The sequence below is a fragment of the Equus quagga genome, chromosome 5 (assembly GCF_021613505.1).
Source record: "Equus quagga isolate Etosha38 chromosome 5, UCLA_HA_Equagga_1.0, whole genome shotgun sequence".
NCBI lineage: Eukaryota > Metazoa > Chordata > Mammalia > Perissodactyla > Equidae > Equus > Equus quagga.
Window position 1 is genome coordinate 112,440,285 of NC_060271.1, and position 22,274 is coordinate 112,462,558.

At 33.4% G+C, this 22,274-nt stretch overlaps 1 protein-coding gene across 12 annotated transcripts in view; it reads right to left on the reverse strand.

The window, feature by feature from the left end:
* BIRC6 (baculoviral IAP repeat containing 6) overlaps positions 1-22,274 on the reverse strand; it is a 221,425-nt gene that overhangs the window by 90,017 nt on the left and 109,134 nt on the right. For all 12 annotated transcript variants that reach the window (XR_006888703.1, XR_006888704.1, XM_046662165.1 and 9 more), the window contains 11 exons: positions 20,451-20,567; positions 18,395-18,549; positions 17,775-17,901; positions 15,240-15,350; positions 13,655-13,788; positions 11,625-11,752; positions 4,774-5,336; positions 3,619-3,794; positions 2,539-2,635; positions 2,196-2,390; positions 1,035-1,235 (listed from right to left, as the gene is read on the reverse strand). Coding sequence is in view for 10 of the 12 variants with exons in the window: in XM_046662165.1 (XP_046518121.1) it covers positions 1,035-1,235; positions 2,196-2,390; positions 2,539-2,635; positions 3,619-3,794; positions 4,774-5,336; positions 11,625-11,752; positions 13,655-13,788; positions 15,240-15,350; positions 17,775-17,901; positions 18,395-18,549; positions 20,451-20,567 (2,004 nt within the window). In the remaining 2 variants the exon portion in view is untranslated. The remainder of the gene's footprint in view (positions 1-1,034; positions 1,236-2,195; positions 2,391-2,538; positions 2,636-3,618; positions 3,795-4,773; positions 5,337-11,624; positions 11,753-13,654; positions 13,789-15,239; positions 15,351-17,774; positions 17,902-18,394; positions 18,550-20,450; positions 20,568-22,274) is intronic.

The following is a 22,274-nucleotide window of genomic DNA, read 5'->3' on the forward strand; positions in this document are numbered from 1 at the left end:
CAATTTCTTCCTCATCTTAGATTATCCCAAGTCTTATATTGGCTTGCATTTTACCATGTAATATATTTTTTGACCTGCTAAAACACAGTGGATTAGTGTTTTTCTTTTCTACTATTTTATTCATTATATCTGTTTTTATTTAAGACGTGTGGATTCCACAACCGTATTAGGGTATAATAATAGCCTAATCTTGCAAATAAGTGGAAAAATTTATTCTTCCAAATATGCCAGGGATGTACAAAATTTCCTATAGTTCTTCATGTAATTATTGAGTGGCATTTGATAGCAGTAAGAATCACTCAAAGAACATAAACAAACGTGATAATTTGAACAATTCTGTAAAAACTAGTATATTTATATAGAAAAAACCTGGGGACCATCATAAATGCAAAGTAGTATTTCCCATTCCTTTATGAATACTTGAAAGAGTTCCTGCTCTTCTTAATGTGTAACTTGCTTTCTAAAAATTCTTTTGAATTATTTACCTGGCAAAGTTACAACAAGATGTACTCAGTAAAAAAGCATCTAATGAATGATACTCAAAATATTACAAATTTTAAAAATCACACTCAAATATTCAAAATATTACACTCAAATATTACAATAAAAACTTCTTTACAGATGTAATTATCTTACAATGGGGGATAGAGGGGGAAATGAATCGATGTTAATTTCACATTACAGAGCTAGGAAAACTAAAACTGCTATTTAGAGGTATGTAAACTAACTCATTTTGACTTAAAGCTATTGCTTAATAAATGTGAAGATGAAGAAAGGCAAAATAATGCATAATGGGAATATATTTGTTTGGATTTCATACAACATTCTATTTGTTTGAGGGGAATAACCATGTTAATCCATTTCATGGGAAATGATTTGGGTGGTAACGTTTAATATTAAACTAAAAACTGTTCAAAATTAAGCAATCTGGAAATAAATCTGAGTACATCACTGCTAAATATTTTCCTCATTTTTAAATGTTTCTATATTATAGTTTATATTCATGATGTGTCTTTATTAAAAATATTACCCACTTGCAAGAGATGCAAGGTGAGGTTGAATATGTATCTCTTTAAGAAGCACTGCTGCAGGAAGGTGAATGGTAAGGTCGCACCAAGCCTCCTCTGGCAGAAAGATGTAGGACCAAGCAGCAGAGCGAGCTCTTCTATGGGGTGGTGTAGCCTGCAAAAGCACCTCGGCTGGCTGGGCAGTAGGACTGCTAGATGTGATTGTACCTAATGTGCAAAAGAAACACAATAAAGCATCAAGAACTATTCAAATCACAACAATTACACTAGAAAAATTAGCTCAGAACATGAACATTTGATACCAGGAATGTACTTAGTACACTTAGCATGATTTGTCACAGTATTCATAAAACATCAGGACATCCAGTCAACTGGCAAGGAGACAGTTCATTATTAACTGCTGCCTACTTTCTTTATACTCACACGTCAAATGAAAACTAAAGTAGTAACAACAAATCTAGCACAAATATCCTCAAATGATTTAAATAAAAAAGAATGTCTAATATAGGCTTCAACTTGAAAATAATCACCTTTATTCTCAGTTGTCAATTTTCATGAGTTAGAAATACAGAAAAAAAATAAATAAAAGGAATTACGTAGACTGGAAAAAGGACTGTCTAAATCTGAAGTTTCTTAAAAAGAAAATACCAGTCAAAATAAGAAGGAACAAGTCCTTCAAAACTGATTAACATCTACAGTGAAGACTGACATAAAAATCTGCTATTTGGTTTCATAAATTGTGCTTCTATTTAAACTCAGAAATAAAAATAAATTTCACTACTAAAGAACTATCAAAAACTTCCTTTTAGGGGCAGGCCCCGTGGCCAAGTAGTTAAGTTTGCGCGCTCTGCTTCAGTGGCCCGGGGTTTCCCTGGTTCAGATCCTGGGCGCAGACATGGCACCGCTTATTAGGCCATGCTGAGGTGGTGTCCCACATGCCACAACTAGAAGGACCCACAACTAAAATATACAACTATATACTGGGGGGATTTGGGGAGAAAAGGCAGAAAGAAAAAATAAGATTGGCAACAGCTGTTAGCTCAGGTGCCAATATTTAAAAAAAAACACTTCCTTTTAATCAGCAGAATGTTTTGACAACTATTTTTGCTTCATACCAGCTAATAAACTACATAAATGCATACCGATAAGATTAATAACTTTTCTTACCGAGGGGTGCAAAGTTATGGATCCCTTCTGCATTGTCAGGCTCAGAGGCTAGGATTCTTGTTTTCAAAGTGCTATCAACTGCTTTATTTGGACCAGAGTCAAGAAATTTCATAATAGTTGATACCATACTTCTTGCAGTGTTTACAATAGCCCTTGTACTAGTAACCATGTTGTTGCAAATGAGCTGAACACCACCTACATTTAAAAAGAATACTAAATGAAAATTATGTTAAGATAGATGGTTTGACATTGAGTCAACTTTCACAGAAGGCTACAAAAATAAGAACATAATGTACTATCGAATGATTACACTTAAATGAGAGTTTTTGGAATTTTATCTTACCCATATCGTGGAAAGCTTTCAAGGCATCACTAGTATCCAATACTCTCAAAATAAACCACAGTAATGGTTCTGATAACTGGCAAGTAGCAAGAGAGCCCTAAAAAAAACACACATGTATACTGTGATTTTAAAATGGTGATTAAATATTTCCTGTGTATTAGGACAACTAAACTTCTTATTCAATGTAATATTCTTATATAGTTAATTATTGTAAAGTGACAGCCTTAATCTAAACGACCAAATACCAAATGTCTGCCAAAATACGCAAGAAATCTTACCCGAATCAAAAAGGAAGGAAATAGTCTCCTCTCTGAACTCAGAGCATTTTTTTAAACATCTGTCTTTCCCTACTATTACCATTTCAACCTTAATGCATACTGATTTTGTATTACACTAGACACTAATTTCACTTAAAAACTGATCCTTCTCAAATAACTTTGTATCTTCCAATGGAGAAATATATATACACATGCAATAAATATTTAAGAAAAATTATATAGTGACATAAAAAAAGACTCTTTAAGAAATTATGTTTTAAAATCTGCATTTGAAAAAATGGTCAAGGGACTAGAAGTTAAAATAATCACACTGATTCCTAAAATTTCATTATTTTAAAAAGAAAATATAAAATACAGTAACATTCTAATTTTTCTTTTAAAATTACCCTAATCCCTTTTAACTGAAAGGAAACTAAACATGCAACATAAGCTTGAAAAAATACTCATATTAAATTTGCATATGTAACATCTACAGAGAACATTTTGGTATTCAACTATGCTATTTTTAGGGAAAAGGAAAAAACTACTTCTCGGGACAACAGGAAAAAAAATCTGAAAGTTAAGAATATATGTTAAATGTTTTATTCTTATATCACTGTGGTCATCTTTGACAATATTCCTTCAAGGAAACTTAACTCTCCAGCTTCTACTAATAATAGAAGCTCTACAGTTCTCATCCGCTGATGCTGTTCATTTTCCAATATGTAATATGAATACTCTATTTGTCTCCGTCCTATACATAATCCTCTGCCACTGCTGGAAGCTACTTAAATTAGTCTAATTGTTGCTGGATTGAACTTACTTGTCTGCCCATATATCCACAGGCCATGTAGGTTAAAATTGGCTGCAGCATCATGTGGACTGTAGAAGCTTTTTTACTAAGAGTTGTCAGTATGGTAAACAATCCATCCCCAACGGATATGGCATCTAACCCACCATGAAAGTTTTCATGTTTAGTGAGATGTAATCCACTTGCACCTAGTTTAAATAAAAAGATTACACATTTTTTTAAAAACATATCCTTAAAAACCAATAATAATTAAAATAGAGAAGCCTTAAAAGCCATTTTTCCTGAAACCATTGAAGGATGGGTACATAATAGCTGTGTGTGTGTGTATACATATACATATATCTAGAAATAAAAATTTCTCTCATAACATTCAGTAAAGAATGTTTTTGGTTATCTTTTTAATAAAAGGAAATGGCTCTGTTATGACTAAGGTATAAATCAAGAAGCTATATATCATTAGCTATACACCATTGTTAGCTATATATCAAGAAGAAAGAAAATTGAAAGAAAAAGAAGCGATACTGTTATGTAACTCTATTTCAAAACATCTAATCAAAGAGAAGATATGGTTGTTTCCCTTACACAAAGAAAGAAATACTAACACACAAAAATGTTATCAGAAATGGATTTTGTCAAAATTTACACAAGTTCAATTATTTAAAAAAACTAACATTAGTTTTCAATAGGTAGTAAAGTTAAGCAACTATATGGGTTTTACATTGATATATGTGTCACAGAAACTGTTTTACACTTTGAATAAAATTTTACATTTCACTTAAAAAAATGTGAATAAATATATCTCACTTGTTCCCTAATACAAAATTTGATGTGAAATTTTTCATCTTTAAAACGTTAGAGATGTGTGGCTATATATTATGGTACCTGATTTATGAGAGTGATTTTTTTTTCTTAATTTACCTCACTACAAGTTATTTTGTTAGTATTTTCCCATTTTTTTAAATTCATAATTAAAATTTTTCAATATTTCAATTTCATTTATTGATTGAAGGCACTCCGTAAAAGTTTTCACTAATAAAAATCGTGCTAAGAAGTTTACAATAAAATAGCTCCATGCTATAAAATAAAAAGAAAATGAATTCATATATTGCTTAAGAAAAGAGATATAGTACCATAAACAAGCATAAGATTAATATTCTCAATACGTACCAATTATCATCGCCATGGCACTGCTATTACACAGGCCCAGAGCAGACAAAATCTGGCTCATAATCTGTTGGTTGGCTAACACTAAGTCAGCAACATATGCAGGTGATCCTTGAATACTACTACTGCTTCCATTACCATCTTTGCCTCCTGAGACTTTTTCTTCATCTGAAACACTGTCTGTTGTACTGGAGGTCACAGACACTCTTGCACTGTATTCCCTATTGCCTGAAAGAGGCAGCTGTACTAAAATGTTAACCAGTTTTAACAAATCAAACATGAGTTGATCTCTTGTCATTTCGCCACAAACTGCTTTTGCATCACCTGGACGAATGAGGTTGGCAAAGAGTCCCCCAAAGCATGCTCGAGCACCCACTGAGCTATCTGATCCACTTCGAGACATTACTTTGTCTGAGCACGTGATATAGTGATGCACTAAAAAGGTGACAGATTCTATCACAGCAGAAATAGTACTAACTGAAACGACTTCAAAATTCTGCTCCAGAGTGAATTCTAAGAGCTTTACTTGGGCATCAAGAGGTCCTTGGCCTGTCTGGAAGGCACCCCTGTGAAAAAAAAAAAAAGAGGATTAAAAAGCAATCCATTTCAAGTTGTTTTGAAAGAACTAACTACCACAATACAAGAAAGCTAAAGAATAATTAAACTTTTGGTATTCACTACTTCATTTTGTAGCAAACAGTTTAGATCTCTTCCTGAGTCGTCCTTGTTCTTGCCTCTACTTTATACAAAACCAAAAAATGATTTCCCTTCCAAATAGAAAACTAAAGGACAAGTAAATAAAATAGGTGATTTTGCAGCTACAGATTAAAATACTTAAGGCATAAGGAACTCCTCATAATGAAATGAGCTCTGGTTTGTTACATCCTCAAATGTTGCTATTTTAGACATTCCCTACTGATTTTGTTTTTCAAAAATTAAGATTCAGTCAAATAATTCTTATGCATCAAAATTGAATGCTCTCAAGTTCTGCTTATGCCTAAGATACAAAAAGCTAGAAAGATCATCACCCCCAACCTATCAACAAGAAGAAGCCAAACTAACTGTCAAGTCATAAGTTTTCTTGAATCCATAAGAGAGCTGAGGTCACAGGGTACCAAAAAGCCTGAAATCCATGAAAAGACAGGCACCTTCAGGGAGATGCAACATGAGCACTGGCTTTTCTGTGTCAGAACTGGGGAAGAAGAGATTCTAGCAAAACACAAATAGGTAAGAAGAATTCAGCAAAAACATTTAACAAATTGCTAAACACCAGGTATGCGAAGGTGGTAACACAGAACTCTTGGAGATCACCTCCATTCACAGGCACTCTCCCTAACCACCTCCCATACACACCTCGCCCTATGTATCTATTCCATTTAGCTGTTCCTGAGTTATACATTTTATAACAAACTGGTAAATAACACACTTTTTCTTAGGTTCTATGAGTCATTCTAGTGGATTATGGAACCTAAGGAGAGGGTTGTGAGAACACCTGAATTTGTAGCCAAACTGGACAGATGGGTGGGTAACCTGGGAACTTGAAACTGGCCCCTGAAGTGAGGGCAGTCTTGTGAGACTGAGCAGTTAAACGTGTGAATCTCATGCTAACTTTGGGTGGTGTCAGAATAGAATTGAATTGTATGAGACAGTGGATGTCAGATAATCAGAAAAATGATACTGAAAGAAACATCATATATTTGGTGTCAGGAAAAGAAATCCTAAAATATCATTAGGAGTTTCCCACCAGTGGAGAGAAGGAAATGCTCTCCTGCTCAGAAATAGCCAAAGATACAAGCCAGAATTTGGCTGACAGAAGGAGGAAAAAAATTCATTGATGGGCCCTGAGGCCTGCCAAAGACTGAGATCAGAGAACACCTGCCACCACTAGGAGCAAACACCAAGAAACAAGCAAAAGTAGCTGACTACTAGAGAAGCAGCCATGAAGAGAGTCCCTCTGTGGTACAATTGTATACAGAAGAATGAAAATTTGAGGATGGAGCAAGAACACTGGAAACAAGCCCCCTGTACCCGAAGCCCTACTGAAGCAGAAAGTAACTAGATCAATTTGAAGCTGATGTAACACTAAGGTAACATAGCAACAGCAAAGCCCAAACCCAGCTCAACTCCGGAAAAGAATGACTCAAATCCTCACACTAATCATACAGGAGAAGAGGCTTGTCTATTTCCAAGCATAAATACTATTTACTTCAGTGTCTAAAAGATATGTGATTATCTAAAGCAAAATACCATAGGAATGTATTATGTGTTTACAGCATATGTAAAAGTAAACATATGACAACTATGTCACAAAAGATGGGAGAAAGAAATTGGAAATACACTATTCTAAAGTTCTGACATTATACTGAGTTGAGGTAAAATAATATTTGAAGGTAGACTGTGATGAAATAAAGATGTATCGTGTAAAGCCAGGGAAAACACTATTATCAAACTTTTTAGTTGTCAATAGTAAGTCAATAGTGGAAACAAAATGAAATCAAAAAAGAAATACTTAATCCAAAAGTAGACAGAAAAATATCAAAAATAGGTAATGTAGATTAAATAAATAGAAAAATGGCAAAGTGATAAATTTTAGTCCACAATATCAATAACTATTAAATGTAAAGTGGCCTAAATAGATCAATTTAGAGACAGATATTGTCAAATGCTTATATGAGAAAAGATGAAAGGTCTAAAGTCAATTTAAGCTAGAAAAGAGCAAATAAAACACAAAGAAAGCAGAAAAAAGGAAATAACTATTACAGCAGAAATAAAAATTGGAAATGAAAAAATAAAGAATATCAACAAAGCTTTAAGTTGGTTCTCTGAAAATATCAATAACATGGATAAACTGCTAGCAAGAATAACCAAAATAAATAAATGATAAAATTACCAACATCTGAAATGATAAAAGGAATCTAACTAGATCCTATAAACATTAAAAGGATAATTAAGAAATATTACAAATAATACATTCAACAACATAGATGAAATAAACAATTCCTTCAAGACACAAACTGCCAAAGCTCACTCGAGTAGAAAGAAAACCTCAACAATCCTTTATCTATAAAATAAATTGAATACTTTTTCTAGAAAGAAAACTCCAGACCCAGGGTGCCTCAACGGTGAATGCTATCAAATATGTAAGTAATAATCACTTTTACACAACTTCTTCCAGAAAATATAAAAGTGGACACATTTTATGAGTCCAGCATTACCTTGACACAAAAACCAAAACATTCTAAGAAAAATGCAAATATCCCTCGTAAACAGATTCAAAAATCTTCAACAAAATACTAACTAATTAAATCCAGTAAGATATAAAAAGAATAATACATAATGACCAAGTGAGTCTACCCTGGGAATGTATGTTGACCAATACTTAAAAAAAACAGGGGCCAGCCCCGTGGCCGAGTGGTTAAGTTCACACGCTCCGCTGCAGCGGCCAGGGTTTCACTGGTTCGGATCCTGGGCGCGGACATGGCACCGCTCACCAAGCCATATTGAGGCAGCATCCCACATGCCTCAAGTAAAAATATACAACTATGTACTGGGGTGCTTTGAGGAGAAAAAGGAAAAAAGTAAAATCTTAAAAAAAAAAATCAATCAATGTAATTCACCATATCTGCAGACTTTATAAGAAACAAAATATAACCATTTCAGTAGATGCAGAAAAAGCATTTCATAAAATCTAAGAGTAATAAATGATTTTTAAAAAAGTTTAGTAAGTTAGGAACAAAAGAACCTCCTCAACTTGATATCAGGCATTTACAAAAGAAGCTACAGCTAATAACATCTCTACTTCTGAAAGACTGAATGTTTTCCCAGTAAGAACGAGAAAAAAACAGAGGGCAAATTTCACCATTTCGATTGGATGACTTTGGAAGTCCTAACCAGGACTATTAGGGAGGGGAAAAAAAAAGCCATACACATTGGACAGGAGGAGAAAAACTGTCTTTATTCACTGACCACGTGACTGTACAAAGAAAAATCTCAAAGAGGTTACAACTCTTCCAAAATTGACCTATAGATTGATGCATTCTCAATCAAACTCCAGCAGGGGTTTTTTTTTTTTGGGGGGGGGGGACAATAAGCTGATTCTAAAATTTATATGGAAAAGCAAAGGAACTAGAATAGCCAAAACAATTCTAAAAAAAGAAGAACAAAGTTGGAAAATCCACACTACCAAATTTCAAGAAATAATATAAAAGTACCAAGGCAGAGTGATATTGGAAAAGAACAGACACAAACATCAATTTTATAGAAGGGAGTCCAGAAATAGAGCAAAACAAATACAGTCACAATTGATTTTTGAAAAGGGTACAAAGAGAATTCAATGAAAACAGGACAGTCTTTTCAACAAACAGTATAGGAACACGGACATCCATAGGCAAAAAAAAGAACTTTAACCCAAATGGAAAGTTAACTCAATGTAAACCTAAAAATAAAACCCCAAATTATAAAATTTCTGGAAGAAAACATAGGGGATCACCTGCATGACACTGGGTTAGGCAAGAATTTTTTTATGACACAAAAATAACAATATACAAACGAAAACGTTGACAGAACTTCATCAAAACAAAAAACTGCTTTTTGAAAGAGACCGTTAATAAAATGAAAATATAATCCACAGACCAATAGAAAATATTTGCAAAATACTCACCTCATAAAACTGAATGCCCTCCTTATACTAAGACTGGGTATTTCTTTTCAATCTATATTATTAATGTAATGAAAGAGTTGCTGGTAATTTATCAGGACACCAGTGACTTTCTTAAAAACACGCAAAACAAAAACTAAGAGTGATCTTGGGCCGGGGCCTATGGATTCAATTAAAGAAATTGTGCTAGAAAATTTATGAAGTGTGTATATAGGGCGGAAGAGGATGGAAGAGTAGCTGAAAAGAAATTTCTAATTAGTTTTTGAGGCATGTAAACCTATAAATATCTCCGCTTTAAAAAAAACATAGTATGTAACTAAACTGAAAGCAACACTAATATTTCTGTAGGAAATGTTAGAGTAAATGTATAGAATTTTCATATGAAAACTTTTAGTGTTGTATAACTCCATGAACAGGACTATACTAAAGCCTCTACCTATTGAATATGTTTAGAGATCTCATATAGAGTTAAAAAAAAAAAGCCTCGTTAAAAGAAAAATGAAATAAATGGTGACTGATTTTTGCTTGTCAGCTGGTTTTATTTTTATCACCCAAGTTCTCACATAATCTTCACGTTCATGTTTCCAAATACATGTATGCACATCCTAATAGCATGTCTTTGGTTTTGTAAATCTACTTTTTCTTGCCTCTATCCTTCACTGTGTATATACTACAAACAAGTTGAACTACAACCACATTCGTGTTTTAAAATAGTTATAAAGGAAGAGGAAAACGCACAAAGACAACAGCTATGAGGTAAAATTATCTGCAACTATGAAAAGATATCTCCACATAAATTTTGCACTTCAATTTTTGTACTACATGTCAGGTATTTTGCTGTTTTATAAAAAATATTACTATGAATAAACTATTAATTTTATGTCAAACTTTGTCACCTTTTCCTCGTTTCTAATATTTTTAAATTAATTTTTTGAAGAAAAGCCATGTAATCTACAAATGATTTTAACCATTTTCTAATAAACATTTAAAAAAAAATTTTAAATTCACTGGCACTTCCAGAATGAAGTTAAATAATAGACAGCGAACAGCACCTTCAACTTGTTCCTGATGTTAACGAGAATTTTTAAAATAATCAAATATGCCAGAGTTAGATTTGATCTTCATGCAGTTTTTATTTTAACTTTAAATAAGATGACACTGTTTATATTTCATTAAAAGTTATTATCAGAAAGCAACCTTGGGTATTATGAAATGTCTTATTGTATGATAAAAATGATTCATTAGTATGATATATATTATATGATATTGAATCATTCATGCATTTTAAGAATCAACCCCTCATGGTCACAGTTTATTCTTTTAACATATTGTCTGATCTTGTTAATAAATTTACTTACAATTTCTATTTGAGATTAGTATGTAACTTTCTATTCTAAGCTATCATTTTCAAGTTTTCTTATCATATTTTGGTTTCAAATAAAATCAATACTAGCTTTAATTCTCTATCTGTATTCTAGAACAATTTAAACAGCTGAAAGTAAATTTCACCTAGAAGATTTATAACAACAAATCTACGAAACCATCACAAGCAAGGAGAGATCTGACACACTGTATTCCTTTCATAGCCAGCCCTGGTGGTCTAGTGGTTAAGATTCAGCACTCTCACCACTGAGGCCTACGTTCCTTTCCTGGTCAGGAAACCATACCCCCAATCTGTGGGATGCCAGACTGTGGCATCTGTGTATTGCTGTGATGCTGAAAACTATGCCACCGGTATTTCAAATAACAGGAGGGTCACCCACAGTTTCAGTGGAGCTTCCAGCTAAGACAGACTAGAAAGAAGAGCCTGGCCACCTGCTTCCAGAAAAACTTGCCATGAAAACCCTATGAACAGCAGCGGAGCATTGTCTGCTACAGTACTGAAAGGTGAGGGGATGGCCCAAAAAGACCAGCCAGGGTTCTGCTCTGCTGTACACAGGGTCACGAGGAGTCAGAATTGACTAGACAACACTAACAAATTCCTTTCATAACAGAGAGTTCAGGATCTGGGAACACTATTATGAAATGAAGTGAAAACAATCACGAAACACATCAGTAAACACTTCTCCCCTTAATCCCTACTATCTTTCTTCTTATCTGTTCCCAGATAAACCTCCAACAAATGGTAAAGGAAAGTTTATTTGGAGGATTACATATTACTTCTATAACAGGAATATATGTACATACTGAAATTTACCTTTCTGTTGAAAGTATATGAATTAGCTTAAGCAAAAATTCACTGAATATCTGAGGACATGTTGAAGAAAGATGCACTTGTAATCGAGTAAGAAATTCTTGCATAGCTTGTGTAGCTGTTGGACCAACCTGAAAAGAAATGAAATTCCACTGAAAACTGCTTACTGATACTATTTACAGAATTATTCTCTTAAAAAGTATCATGTGTTAAGTCAAGCGATACATACGAAGAAAAACAAAAATATTAACAGTGATAGCAGGAAATCAACTTTTTAGGTCTTGATACATTTATTTTTAAATTGAAAATTACAGATTCTATTGTCAATAATTTTTCATTATGGTTTAGAACAACTTACATTAGGTTTATTTAACTCAATACAAAAAAAGATTCATCTCATTATGTAAGAAATATCTTTATAACCCTTTGAAAAGTACAAAGGAATTATGCATTGATTTTCACAAAGAACCTTATTAATTATCCCATTTGAAAACAAAAGAACTGAGACTCAAAGAGATGAAGTGATCTACAAAAGGTCACGTAAACAAATACTAGCAGAGCAAATACTAAAGTGAATGAAAAAGACAAAACTATGAACAAACATAAAAACCCTAAAAGCTAAAAGCAAACTTGTACCAATTCACATAAAACTGCCTTCCTAAACTTCTATCTCATCAATGAAAGAAAGGATAGTGAGTACCACACTAAGTAACCTGAGGTATGTTTTGGAACGTTTTATAACACTTCTACGTATTTTATTTAATCCTAATTTGGTATGATCATAAAACCTTAGAGGAGTTTTAAAAAAATAAATTGCAATGTAATTCTCCAAACTATTTTGAAGTAAACAATTTCTAATACTGAGCATATAAATCATAACATTTGTAACCAAATTATCTATATAAAACGAAGATACCTGAAGAAAGCTTGATATTTAATAAGTTTTACTCTGTCTTAAAAAAACAGGAAAGGAGGGAAAAACACTATTTTATACAGTGGCATGCTCCCTGACACCTAGCACTACCACTAAATAGTTGTATAATGGTGGGCAATGCAGATAATGCATATTTTCTCATATGTAAAATAATGAAGTGGTAAGCAGTGATCTCAGACATCTTCACATTCCAAATTCATGTAATCTTTATGTACAATAATCACTTGACAATGCGCCTCTGCCCCCACCAAAACTCTGGCATTAATTACAAGTCGTTTCTTCTTTCTCAGTTTTTTCCTTATCTCATTTATTTTATTATGATCTACAAAATTAACACATATTCAGTATGAAAGTTTTGACTAAATTTATCCACCAGAATTTAAGCTCCAAAAGGCTCAGAGATTCAGTCTTTAGCACGTAGAACATTATCTAGGCCTAGCATATAGGTAAACACACAGCTAAGAATTAAAAGATAAGCTTTCATGATAATCTTGAATAACTTTCCTTAAAAAGATGCTATGAATGCTAAATCTAGTTTTGGATGAAAAGAAATATATTGAAGTAAAAACATTTAAAAAAGCAGTACAATATAACACAAAATTAAACTGATATAAAGGAAATCTGTAGTAAGACTAAAAATGCTTATAAGCTCTGATACATATTTTTTGTTAAATAGAATATTTAATATTATAAAATGATTAAGTTAGTGAACTGTCAATCTTGACAGTAGAGGTCACTAAACATGATACATTATTTTAAAAACTTTTGTAATTCCAAAATTTTTTAAATGCTTCCCTGACTTCAGTTAAGTATTTCCAGAATGTTTCTTACATTATACAAAATTAATGCCAAAAATACATATTCACATAAATACCCAGTAAAGATCCAAGAGAAAACTTACTACCAGCTATAATTCAGTTTCAGTACAGCTATTATTACTATAAATAATTCAAGGCATTTTATTACATTACACATACAAGGCTATCATTTAATACTTTAGCAATAAAAATTTTACATATTTAGGTGCATGAAGTTTTTCTTTACAAATATGTTTATTGTGTAGCCTGGGCCTATCACTGGCTTTCCAAAGTTGTATTACCTGTGGACTATGTTGATTTGTTCCATGTGGATTGGTGCCAGAAAGAAATTTCACTAAAACATGAATCAGGTTTGGATCTGAAACCAACAGATGGGCAGTACTCTCCTGATTTCCAATGGTACTGCTGGAACCAGCTATAAAACATTAAAAAAAAATGTTCTTAACAAATGGACCCTGAAACAATAGAAATGCAATATTTCAAACATTTTTTAATTTCCTGGAGAAAACATATTCATGGGATTACCATTTGTTAAAAGGGTCTGAATTTCCACTGCATTGACTGAGTTGGACCCATTCACTATTTTCATCTACCACAAATCTCCTGCCTCTCTCCTAATCCAACTGTGAAAAATACCTAGTTTAATGTGCATCTTATTCAGTTTACAGTCAAGTGGAAAAGAAATAACTAAACGCTTACTGCCTTTTTGGTGAGCCTATTCTTAGTAATCATCTCCCCCAGTCAGAGTATATTAGTCAGGTAAATTTTAACCCCGCTTTCCAAGATAAATTGAGCCCAAAACTATTCACTTTTGCATGCCAGTTGTATAAAGGTTGTACACTGTTAACTGATATACAGGCAACACACCAGTTTTCTAATTGAATAAAATATCCTTTCAGTTAAATCTATCTTCAGCAGGAAATAATGATGCTTTTGAACCCATATTTGGAAAATACATTCCAAATGAAAAAACAGAATAGCATTTTACACTAAGCAATGATTTAAATTAATATCTTTATCAATGTGCCAGAGCTTTCTATTTAATGAAATTAAGCCCAAGAGGATGGGGATGAAATCCACCCACCGGTTGTCATAATCTACAGATGCAATGAAGATTTCAATTCACAAATGGCTAGTCCTCGCTCTCTAATATGAACTTTGATCCCTACCTTACAACAACCTCAAGAATGTCAGATAAAACCTAGAACTAATCATGAAAAGTAACACCAACAAGCACTATAGAATAAAATGTAGGAGAGTATCTTCCTGATTTAGGGATACAAAAAGCCACAGAAAGCACTAAAAGTTCCTTTCTAAGAAGGTTCAGAGATTATTTTACCATCTTAACTTAAATGGGAAAAAGAGGGATGGGGGTGAGGAAAGTAGGAAACTTAACAGGACATTAGAATCTGAGAAAAAGCAATTATGTTCAGTGAATATGGGATTCAGATGTGAAAAACAAAACCTGAGGAATCTAACCATTTATGTTCATGAATATTATAAAGAATAAATCATTTTAAGTGCAAGAGTACTTTAAAAAGAATAACCAGCATAAAACACAGACTAACATTAAATATTTGATTTCGTACTCTAAACATAATTTTATTTTAATAACAAGTAAGTTTTCAGAAGGTAAAAATATGATTTGAACTTGTAATGGTAGATATGAGAGTATGTATATTACCAAAGTAAAGATACACAAAGGAAAGACATATAAGAACAAATTCAGAAAAGACATATTCAAATAAGGAATTCAATCATTTTCACAATTATACTACTTCCTGGAAAAATCTTTTTTTAAGAATCTAATAGCAAGAATAATAAAGTCTATGTCAGAGATTTAAAGAAATCAATTTTTGAACTTACGATTAAGCTGCATGTTTGTCATGAGCGTTAGACTATGAAGCACAAGGCACCATGTCCGGAGCAAAGTATTGGGATACCAAGCTAACACTGTGAGAAAGCTAGTTATTGATGCTGTGCAGAAAAGAGAAAAAGGAAAAATCTTTACTCAGAAAAAGCAAATGTTTACTAAGTTTTTAAAAACAAAAAAAATTAATTCAAAATTATGACTGTTTCTTTAAATCAACTCACTATCTAGTGTCCTCAAATCATACAAATGAAAAGAGTTCCTCATTAAATGTAACTAAAGCATTAAGAGTCAGTGACATTTCATGGCTAAGTTTAAAGTTCAGCCCATGACATATAAAATCAGATGTTATCATTATAAATTTGTTGTCCTTTCCAAACTACAGGCATTTCTACTGCAACACAATTTGTGTTTTACTAAAAATCCTCACATTCTGCAAAACCAAAAATTGAAAATAACAGGGCATATTGGAAAAACAGGGCTGGGGTAAACCATTCAAAACCTACGCAACTTCACAACAAAAGTAAAAGCTAAAACAACATGATTAGGTCACTTGCAAGGCCCAGATAAGAAGCACCTGCGGCAGCTGGAATAGCCAAAAAAGTTATTCACAATACACAAACATAATACAGTGCCCAGACTGTACCCTTAAAACTTCCTAAAAATGGCTGATTCCAGATGTTAGGCAGAAAATATAAAGAGTCTGGAACATCTATCTTATGAAAAGCTAACAAAAACAAAGTCATGTACTTCTAAATAAAGCCAAAAAACCTAAAAGGAGCATAAAACTGGCCACAAATGGCACAATTTCAACATCAATAAGCAAAACAATTGCAAAAGAAATGTTTTTAAATCATGGAATTTATACAGATATTTCTTTTTTTTTTTTTTTAAAGATTTTATTTTTCCCCCTTTCTCCCCAAAGCCCCCCGGTACACAGCCGTGCACTCTTCGCCGTGGGTTCCCCCAGTTGCGGCACGCGGGACGCTGCCCCCGCGTGGTCCGATGAGCAGCGCCATGTCGGCGCCCAGGACCCGAACCAACGAAACACTGGGCCGCCCGCAGCGGAGAGCGCGAACCCAACCACTCGGCCACGGGGCCAGCCCTATACAGATATTTCTTAAAGACATTACTTAGTCATGAATGCAGACTACTTGTGAACCAATTCATTTTAAAAACTAATTTTAAAAAACAAAAAATTTACAGCATTTTCCCCGCCTCTATTATACAAACTGTACCACGAGAGAGTGACATAACAGCATATGAAAGGAAATTTCTCTTTATGGAAGAGTTTCAGCTAATAAATGTAGAAAGAATGACAGAAACAGACGATCTTCACTTTGAAACATCTAGTGAATTGTTAATGAGTCTACGAATTAAGCATTGGTGGTGCCTGTTAACATCATAAAGAGAGAACCTACAAAATTGAGTTAAAAAAAACAAACTCAAATCAGATTAAGCTCCAGATCTAACTACTAATTTACAAGAAATACAGAGGACATCAGGGAGACACAATAAGTAAAACCAGGACCCTGAGAATCCTGGGAGACAAACAACTAAACTTCTTTGACAAATGACTTTGCAGGGGATGAAAAAGACATGGAGGGAACCTTTACAGACTAAGAGGGATTTAAGAAACTTAATTAGTTAAAATGTATAGACTTATTTCAATAAACATTTCAAATAAAAACATTTTGTAATAGTTGAGACAATCAGAAATTTGAATACTGACTAGACATCTGATGTTAGCAAGCAATAATTATTTTTTCACTCATCTATCTACTCTTGTTTATGTTTAATGTTTTTATAATAAAGTTAAAAATAGTGATGGGAGTACAATTTATAATAATAAGTACTAATACAGTGGACAAGATGGAAACCTATTCATTAAAGCAGGGCCAGCTCTTGCTGAGACAATGCAGATGTAAGTGGGACCACGAACGAGTGTGGCTGTCACTAAGACTGGAAGACAGGCCATGTGAGAACCATGCAAGATACAGGATGCACCTCTCTAGGGAGAAAGCACCAGAAACAGACGATCATTTTCACTTTCATAATTTCCTGTAGCCACACTGAACATTAGTTCTATTCCTGTTGAAGGATGTTATTCTAGTCCCACTACTCCCACACATTTTTGCATTTGCCAATAAAAAGAATGAACTAAGACAACTTCTATAGGAAACTGACATCCTTCTCCAATTCACCAGTTCCCCTAGAAGTTAATTTCACATTTTTAAGAAACACCAATTGCAACAGAAAAGCCTGTGAACAAGACAATATTTTAAGGAAATACAATGTAAAAATTAACAAAACATTGTAAATCTTAGCTGCAAACAGGCATAAGATAATACAGACCAGAGAGTAAGTGTTTTCTGTTCTCTTTCCTAATTAAGTCAGTGTATAAGTAAGCGCATTTTTCACTAAAGCTTTACAACCCTAATGACAAAGATTATGTACATATTAACCTAATCATTACCTTTAAAAATTATTACTTATCCTATGTTAATAATTTTCTTCCTAATAAATCTTACCTTGATTTAATGAAATGACTGGTATTCGATTAGCATTATACAAAAAAATGTCTGCTCCATTCTCTTTGTTTCCAGATGAACTAGAATTCAGGCTCAATGTGAGCCACAATTGAAGAAGTGATTCCAACTGTAAAAGAATGAAAATTGACAAGAAAAAAAGTACCTATTACATTGCGAAATATTTAAACAAAAATCTTATGTATGAATCCTTATGATTATGAGTAAATAATTCTTCTATTAAATACTTCTGCTATTTAATAACCTCATTCAGCTGGCAAGCAAACACATCCTAAAATTCTTGATGAAACAAAATTTAACTGAATTAAAATTTATAATTTACCTAATACAAATGTTTCTCTAAGTTAAAAGAGGTGATTCAAGTCTTTACAGTAGTATGTATAATATATAGCTGGAACTAAAGCAGCAAAGCTTAAAGTCATAAAAATTATAAATGACCTATCACTGAGGAGCTGTGGTTATCAAAGTATCTCCAGTATTTTCATCTGAGTATGATAAAGAAATCATCCCTGTCAGGTTGAGAATGATCTTCCTAGTTATTTTCATCTTTTATTAGGCTGGCAATAATCTCTAAAAATACACCATTTCTCCTGAAGTCATACCTGAACATGATGGACTTGAAGCATGGAAAAAAGTTTGTTGAAACAAACATTTAACATTGGGACAGATGATAACTGTATAATAAGCTGGTTGGATTGGTTCGCTGCTTGTAAACCCCCTAGAAGTGAATCATCTGTTCCAGTGGGAGACTGTGATACTGAAAATTAAACACAATTATGATTTTATACACAAAGTATCAGGAGAAATGTTAACTAGTTATTAATATCTATAGGTAAGTAAAGATCTTTTTGTAAAAGAATTAAAACGGAATTCTTTAAAATGGTTCATCATTTTATTATCTGAAAACTTGTTTTTACAACATTCCTTGAAAGTCAAAAAGACAATCACCAAAGAGAGAAGAAGCTCTTAAATTCATAGGACTTGTCCACCAAGGGAAAAGAATCTTACTCTCTAGCAATTTCTATTTTCAATTTTTTTCCTAATTAATAAAAGAGGAAAAGAAAAAAGAGAAAAAGATGAAACTTGACTAATTCTTGACAAAGTAGTTTTAGAATAATCTAGACTATAGCCAATTGATTCTTAACCTTGACAGCACATTAAAATTACCTGGGAAGCATTAAAAAAATTCTGATGCCCAGGTCACACACCAAACTAACTAAGTGAGTGTGTATTCATGGGACCAGAGAAATGTAGGGATGCTAAGAGAGGTTTTTCATTATATTTAGAAAATTATACTAAAAGGGGGACACAGTTCTGTGCAGGACAATAATCAAAGGATAGAATATATTAAGAGAAAGATAAAAATTACAAAAGGATCTTCTAATAAATTGTTTTAAGCAAGAAATGTCTAACAAAGACAAGGGCTATTTGGGGCAGTACTGAGTTGTCTGTGGTCATGGAGAGGCCGACTCAACAAAAAGGACCCCCATATTACATAGGAGATAAGACACAACAATATTAGTATAATTTAGTGTACTAGCAAGTAAGTAGTGTAATAGTAAGTATTGTAATACTAAGATTATAGAACACTAGACTATTTTTTCTGTTTTTCTCCTTTTTTTCTATACCTCCTAAGGCAAGAAATAAATGAAGACTGCAGGTCAAAAAAATTCCATTTAACATAGGAAGATCTAAAAACCCAAATTTCCCTAATGAAATGGGTTGTGAACTCTCCTTCATAGGAGAAGGACATAATGTCTTTCCTAGGTTCTAATTAGTATCTACTCCTTTACTCACCATGACCTAGAGAAGGTGAAGTGATTCCTAGGCCTAAGAAAAATACACATCTCCTTAGCACAGCTGCTCAATCTTTGCCTTTGAGAAACAGATTATCTTAACTGTACTCACCTGACAGGAGGAAATTGACCCAAGTCTAGCACTGTACATTAAGAGTCAGCAAACTATAGCCTGATGGCCAAATCTGGCAGGCTGCCTGATTCTATTAACACAGTTTCTTAACAGCCATGCCCGTTCATTTATGTATTGTCTATGGCTGCTTTACTGCTAAAAAGTCAGAGGTGTGTAGTTGCAACATACACAGTACAGCCCAGGAACTCTAAAATATCTACCATCGGGTCTTTCATTATAAAAGTTTGCCCTCCTTTGATATAGATAATTAAGTAGTACACTCTCTCAATTATGCAGTTCAATTTGCGTCCAACTGGCTGTCACCCTTACCAAGGTTTTCCGTTCTAGTCTTTAAAGATGATAAAGATGTCACTACTTAAAAACTCACTTTATCATAAATTTAGATATAATGCAATGAACTCCCAGGTAGCTAGCTATGCAGACTTCGCTAGGAATTTCATTACCCTCAGAACACCACAATAACAAAAACATGATTCAGGTTTTTGGATTGAACTTAACAGCACTACATGGATGTATTTTGTTCCCCCATCCACTCTCACGATTTGTTAATCTTTGTCTTATTTCTCAACTTGCTACTAACTCAGCAAGGGAGAGGCTGTAAATACTTAGCCCACTCAGACTCACACCAGACATGGCATGTAGAAATCTGTCCTTGCTGAGTGCATCCGAAAATAATCAAGAGATAAATTATTCATTGCAATGCACTAAGAATGGTGACTTTTTACTTACATGTAGGAGATGTATTTGTTAATGCCTGTAAAATGGAATCTGCTTCCAGGGTGGACATCATTTTCAACATAAGTTCTGCCTGTTGTTCAAGTCCAACTTCTAGGCGAGCATCTAGAGCTAAAAAAAGCAATTAAAAGGAAAAAGAACTAGAGTGATAATTATTATTCATGTCCTACCTCCTATAATAAAATGTTGACATCCAAACCCAAAACAGGGTGAGGAGTCTGTCCTCACGTAAGAACAACAGAGCCACAGCAGGTAACAGCATCTGTGCCAAGGAGGCTAGAGATGGGAGAGTGGACATATAGACAGAAGCAGAACAAATAAGTGAAGTAATAATAATGGAAGCAAATAAATTAAGGATAATGAGAACCAGGCTCTTCACTGTCAGGGAAAAGAGATACAAATATGGAAAAGGAGAAAACTAAAATGAAGCCTATGGAGTTAGATTAAGTGATGGATTGATGTGAACTCATGGCATTCTTTACAGATAGACTGATAGACAGACACACAGATATAAATACAGGTGCAAATGTGCGCAGACACAACACACACACACACACACTCCCTAAACTGGTCCACCAACAGAGCATGGAAACGGCCACCAAAATAGCAGTAAGTATACCTAGCACTCAAATCTTGGTTTCTTAATCACATTTCTCCAATAAAAAGTTTTGAAATACCCTTCTCCTCCCTGCTGAAGTGGCTAGTTCTCAGTCTGGGGAAGGGAAAGTAAATGATGAGCCTGGGGCATCTTGCTGCGCCAGAAAACAGGGAAGTGCTCAAAGAAAGATGAGGAAATGTCAAAAAGAACGGCTTAAAGGAGATCCCACTGGTCAAATCTGGGACAATCTAAACATCAAAATAAATAATGACAACTGTGAATATACTTAAATGCCATGGCCATATATTTAAAAATAGCTAAAATGGTAATTCTTATGCTATTTATATTTTATCTCAAGAAATAACAAACCAACAAATAAAAAAATGATGACAACGAATTATAGCCCACTGAATAAAACAAGAAACCATGAGTCTATTCAAAACTAAATGAATAAACTAATAAATTTTTTTAAAAAGAATAGTTTCCAAGTACCATGTCACTCTAGCCCCCAAAAAGTTTTTACCAAGGGGACAAGACTAACTTTACAGTTAGGGGAAAGATGGGCAGGCACCTCCTTAATCAAGTAATTAAACTTAAAACCACGAGTAGTGGGAAAAATTAAAATCATGAGCCACCTAAAAAGATGCCATAAGAAAACCTGAGCATTTCACTTTTGTGATATTTCTGCCAAAGATACATGATCACAGTTTAATCATTAGGAAACAACATACAAACCCAAACTGAGGAACATTCTACAAAACAACTGGCCTGCAATCTTCAAAAGTATCAAGGTCATGAGAGTTAACTCTGCGGAACTGTGGTAGACTGAATAAATCTGAAAAGATATGACACTAAATACAATGTAGGATTTTGCACTGGATCCTTGTGCATAAAGGACATTAGACACAACTGCTAAAATTTAATGTGGTCTGAATGTTAATACTGATGTTAATTTCCTGATTTTGATGGAATGTGCTTCCTCCTAATGTGTTTATGGAGAAGGATGTCCTTTAAAACAAATAAAACAAAACAAAAATAACATCAGATTAGCAACTTATTTCCAAACGGGTCAGAATAACAAACTTTCTCTGTATTATTCTTGCAACTTTTCAGTAAACGCATGATTGTTCCAACTTTAAGAATATATATCTCTCTACATATATTTATATATATAATATTTAATATATATTTATATTTATAGAGAGAGACAGAGTTTTTTT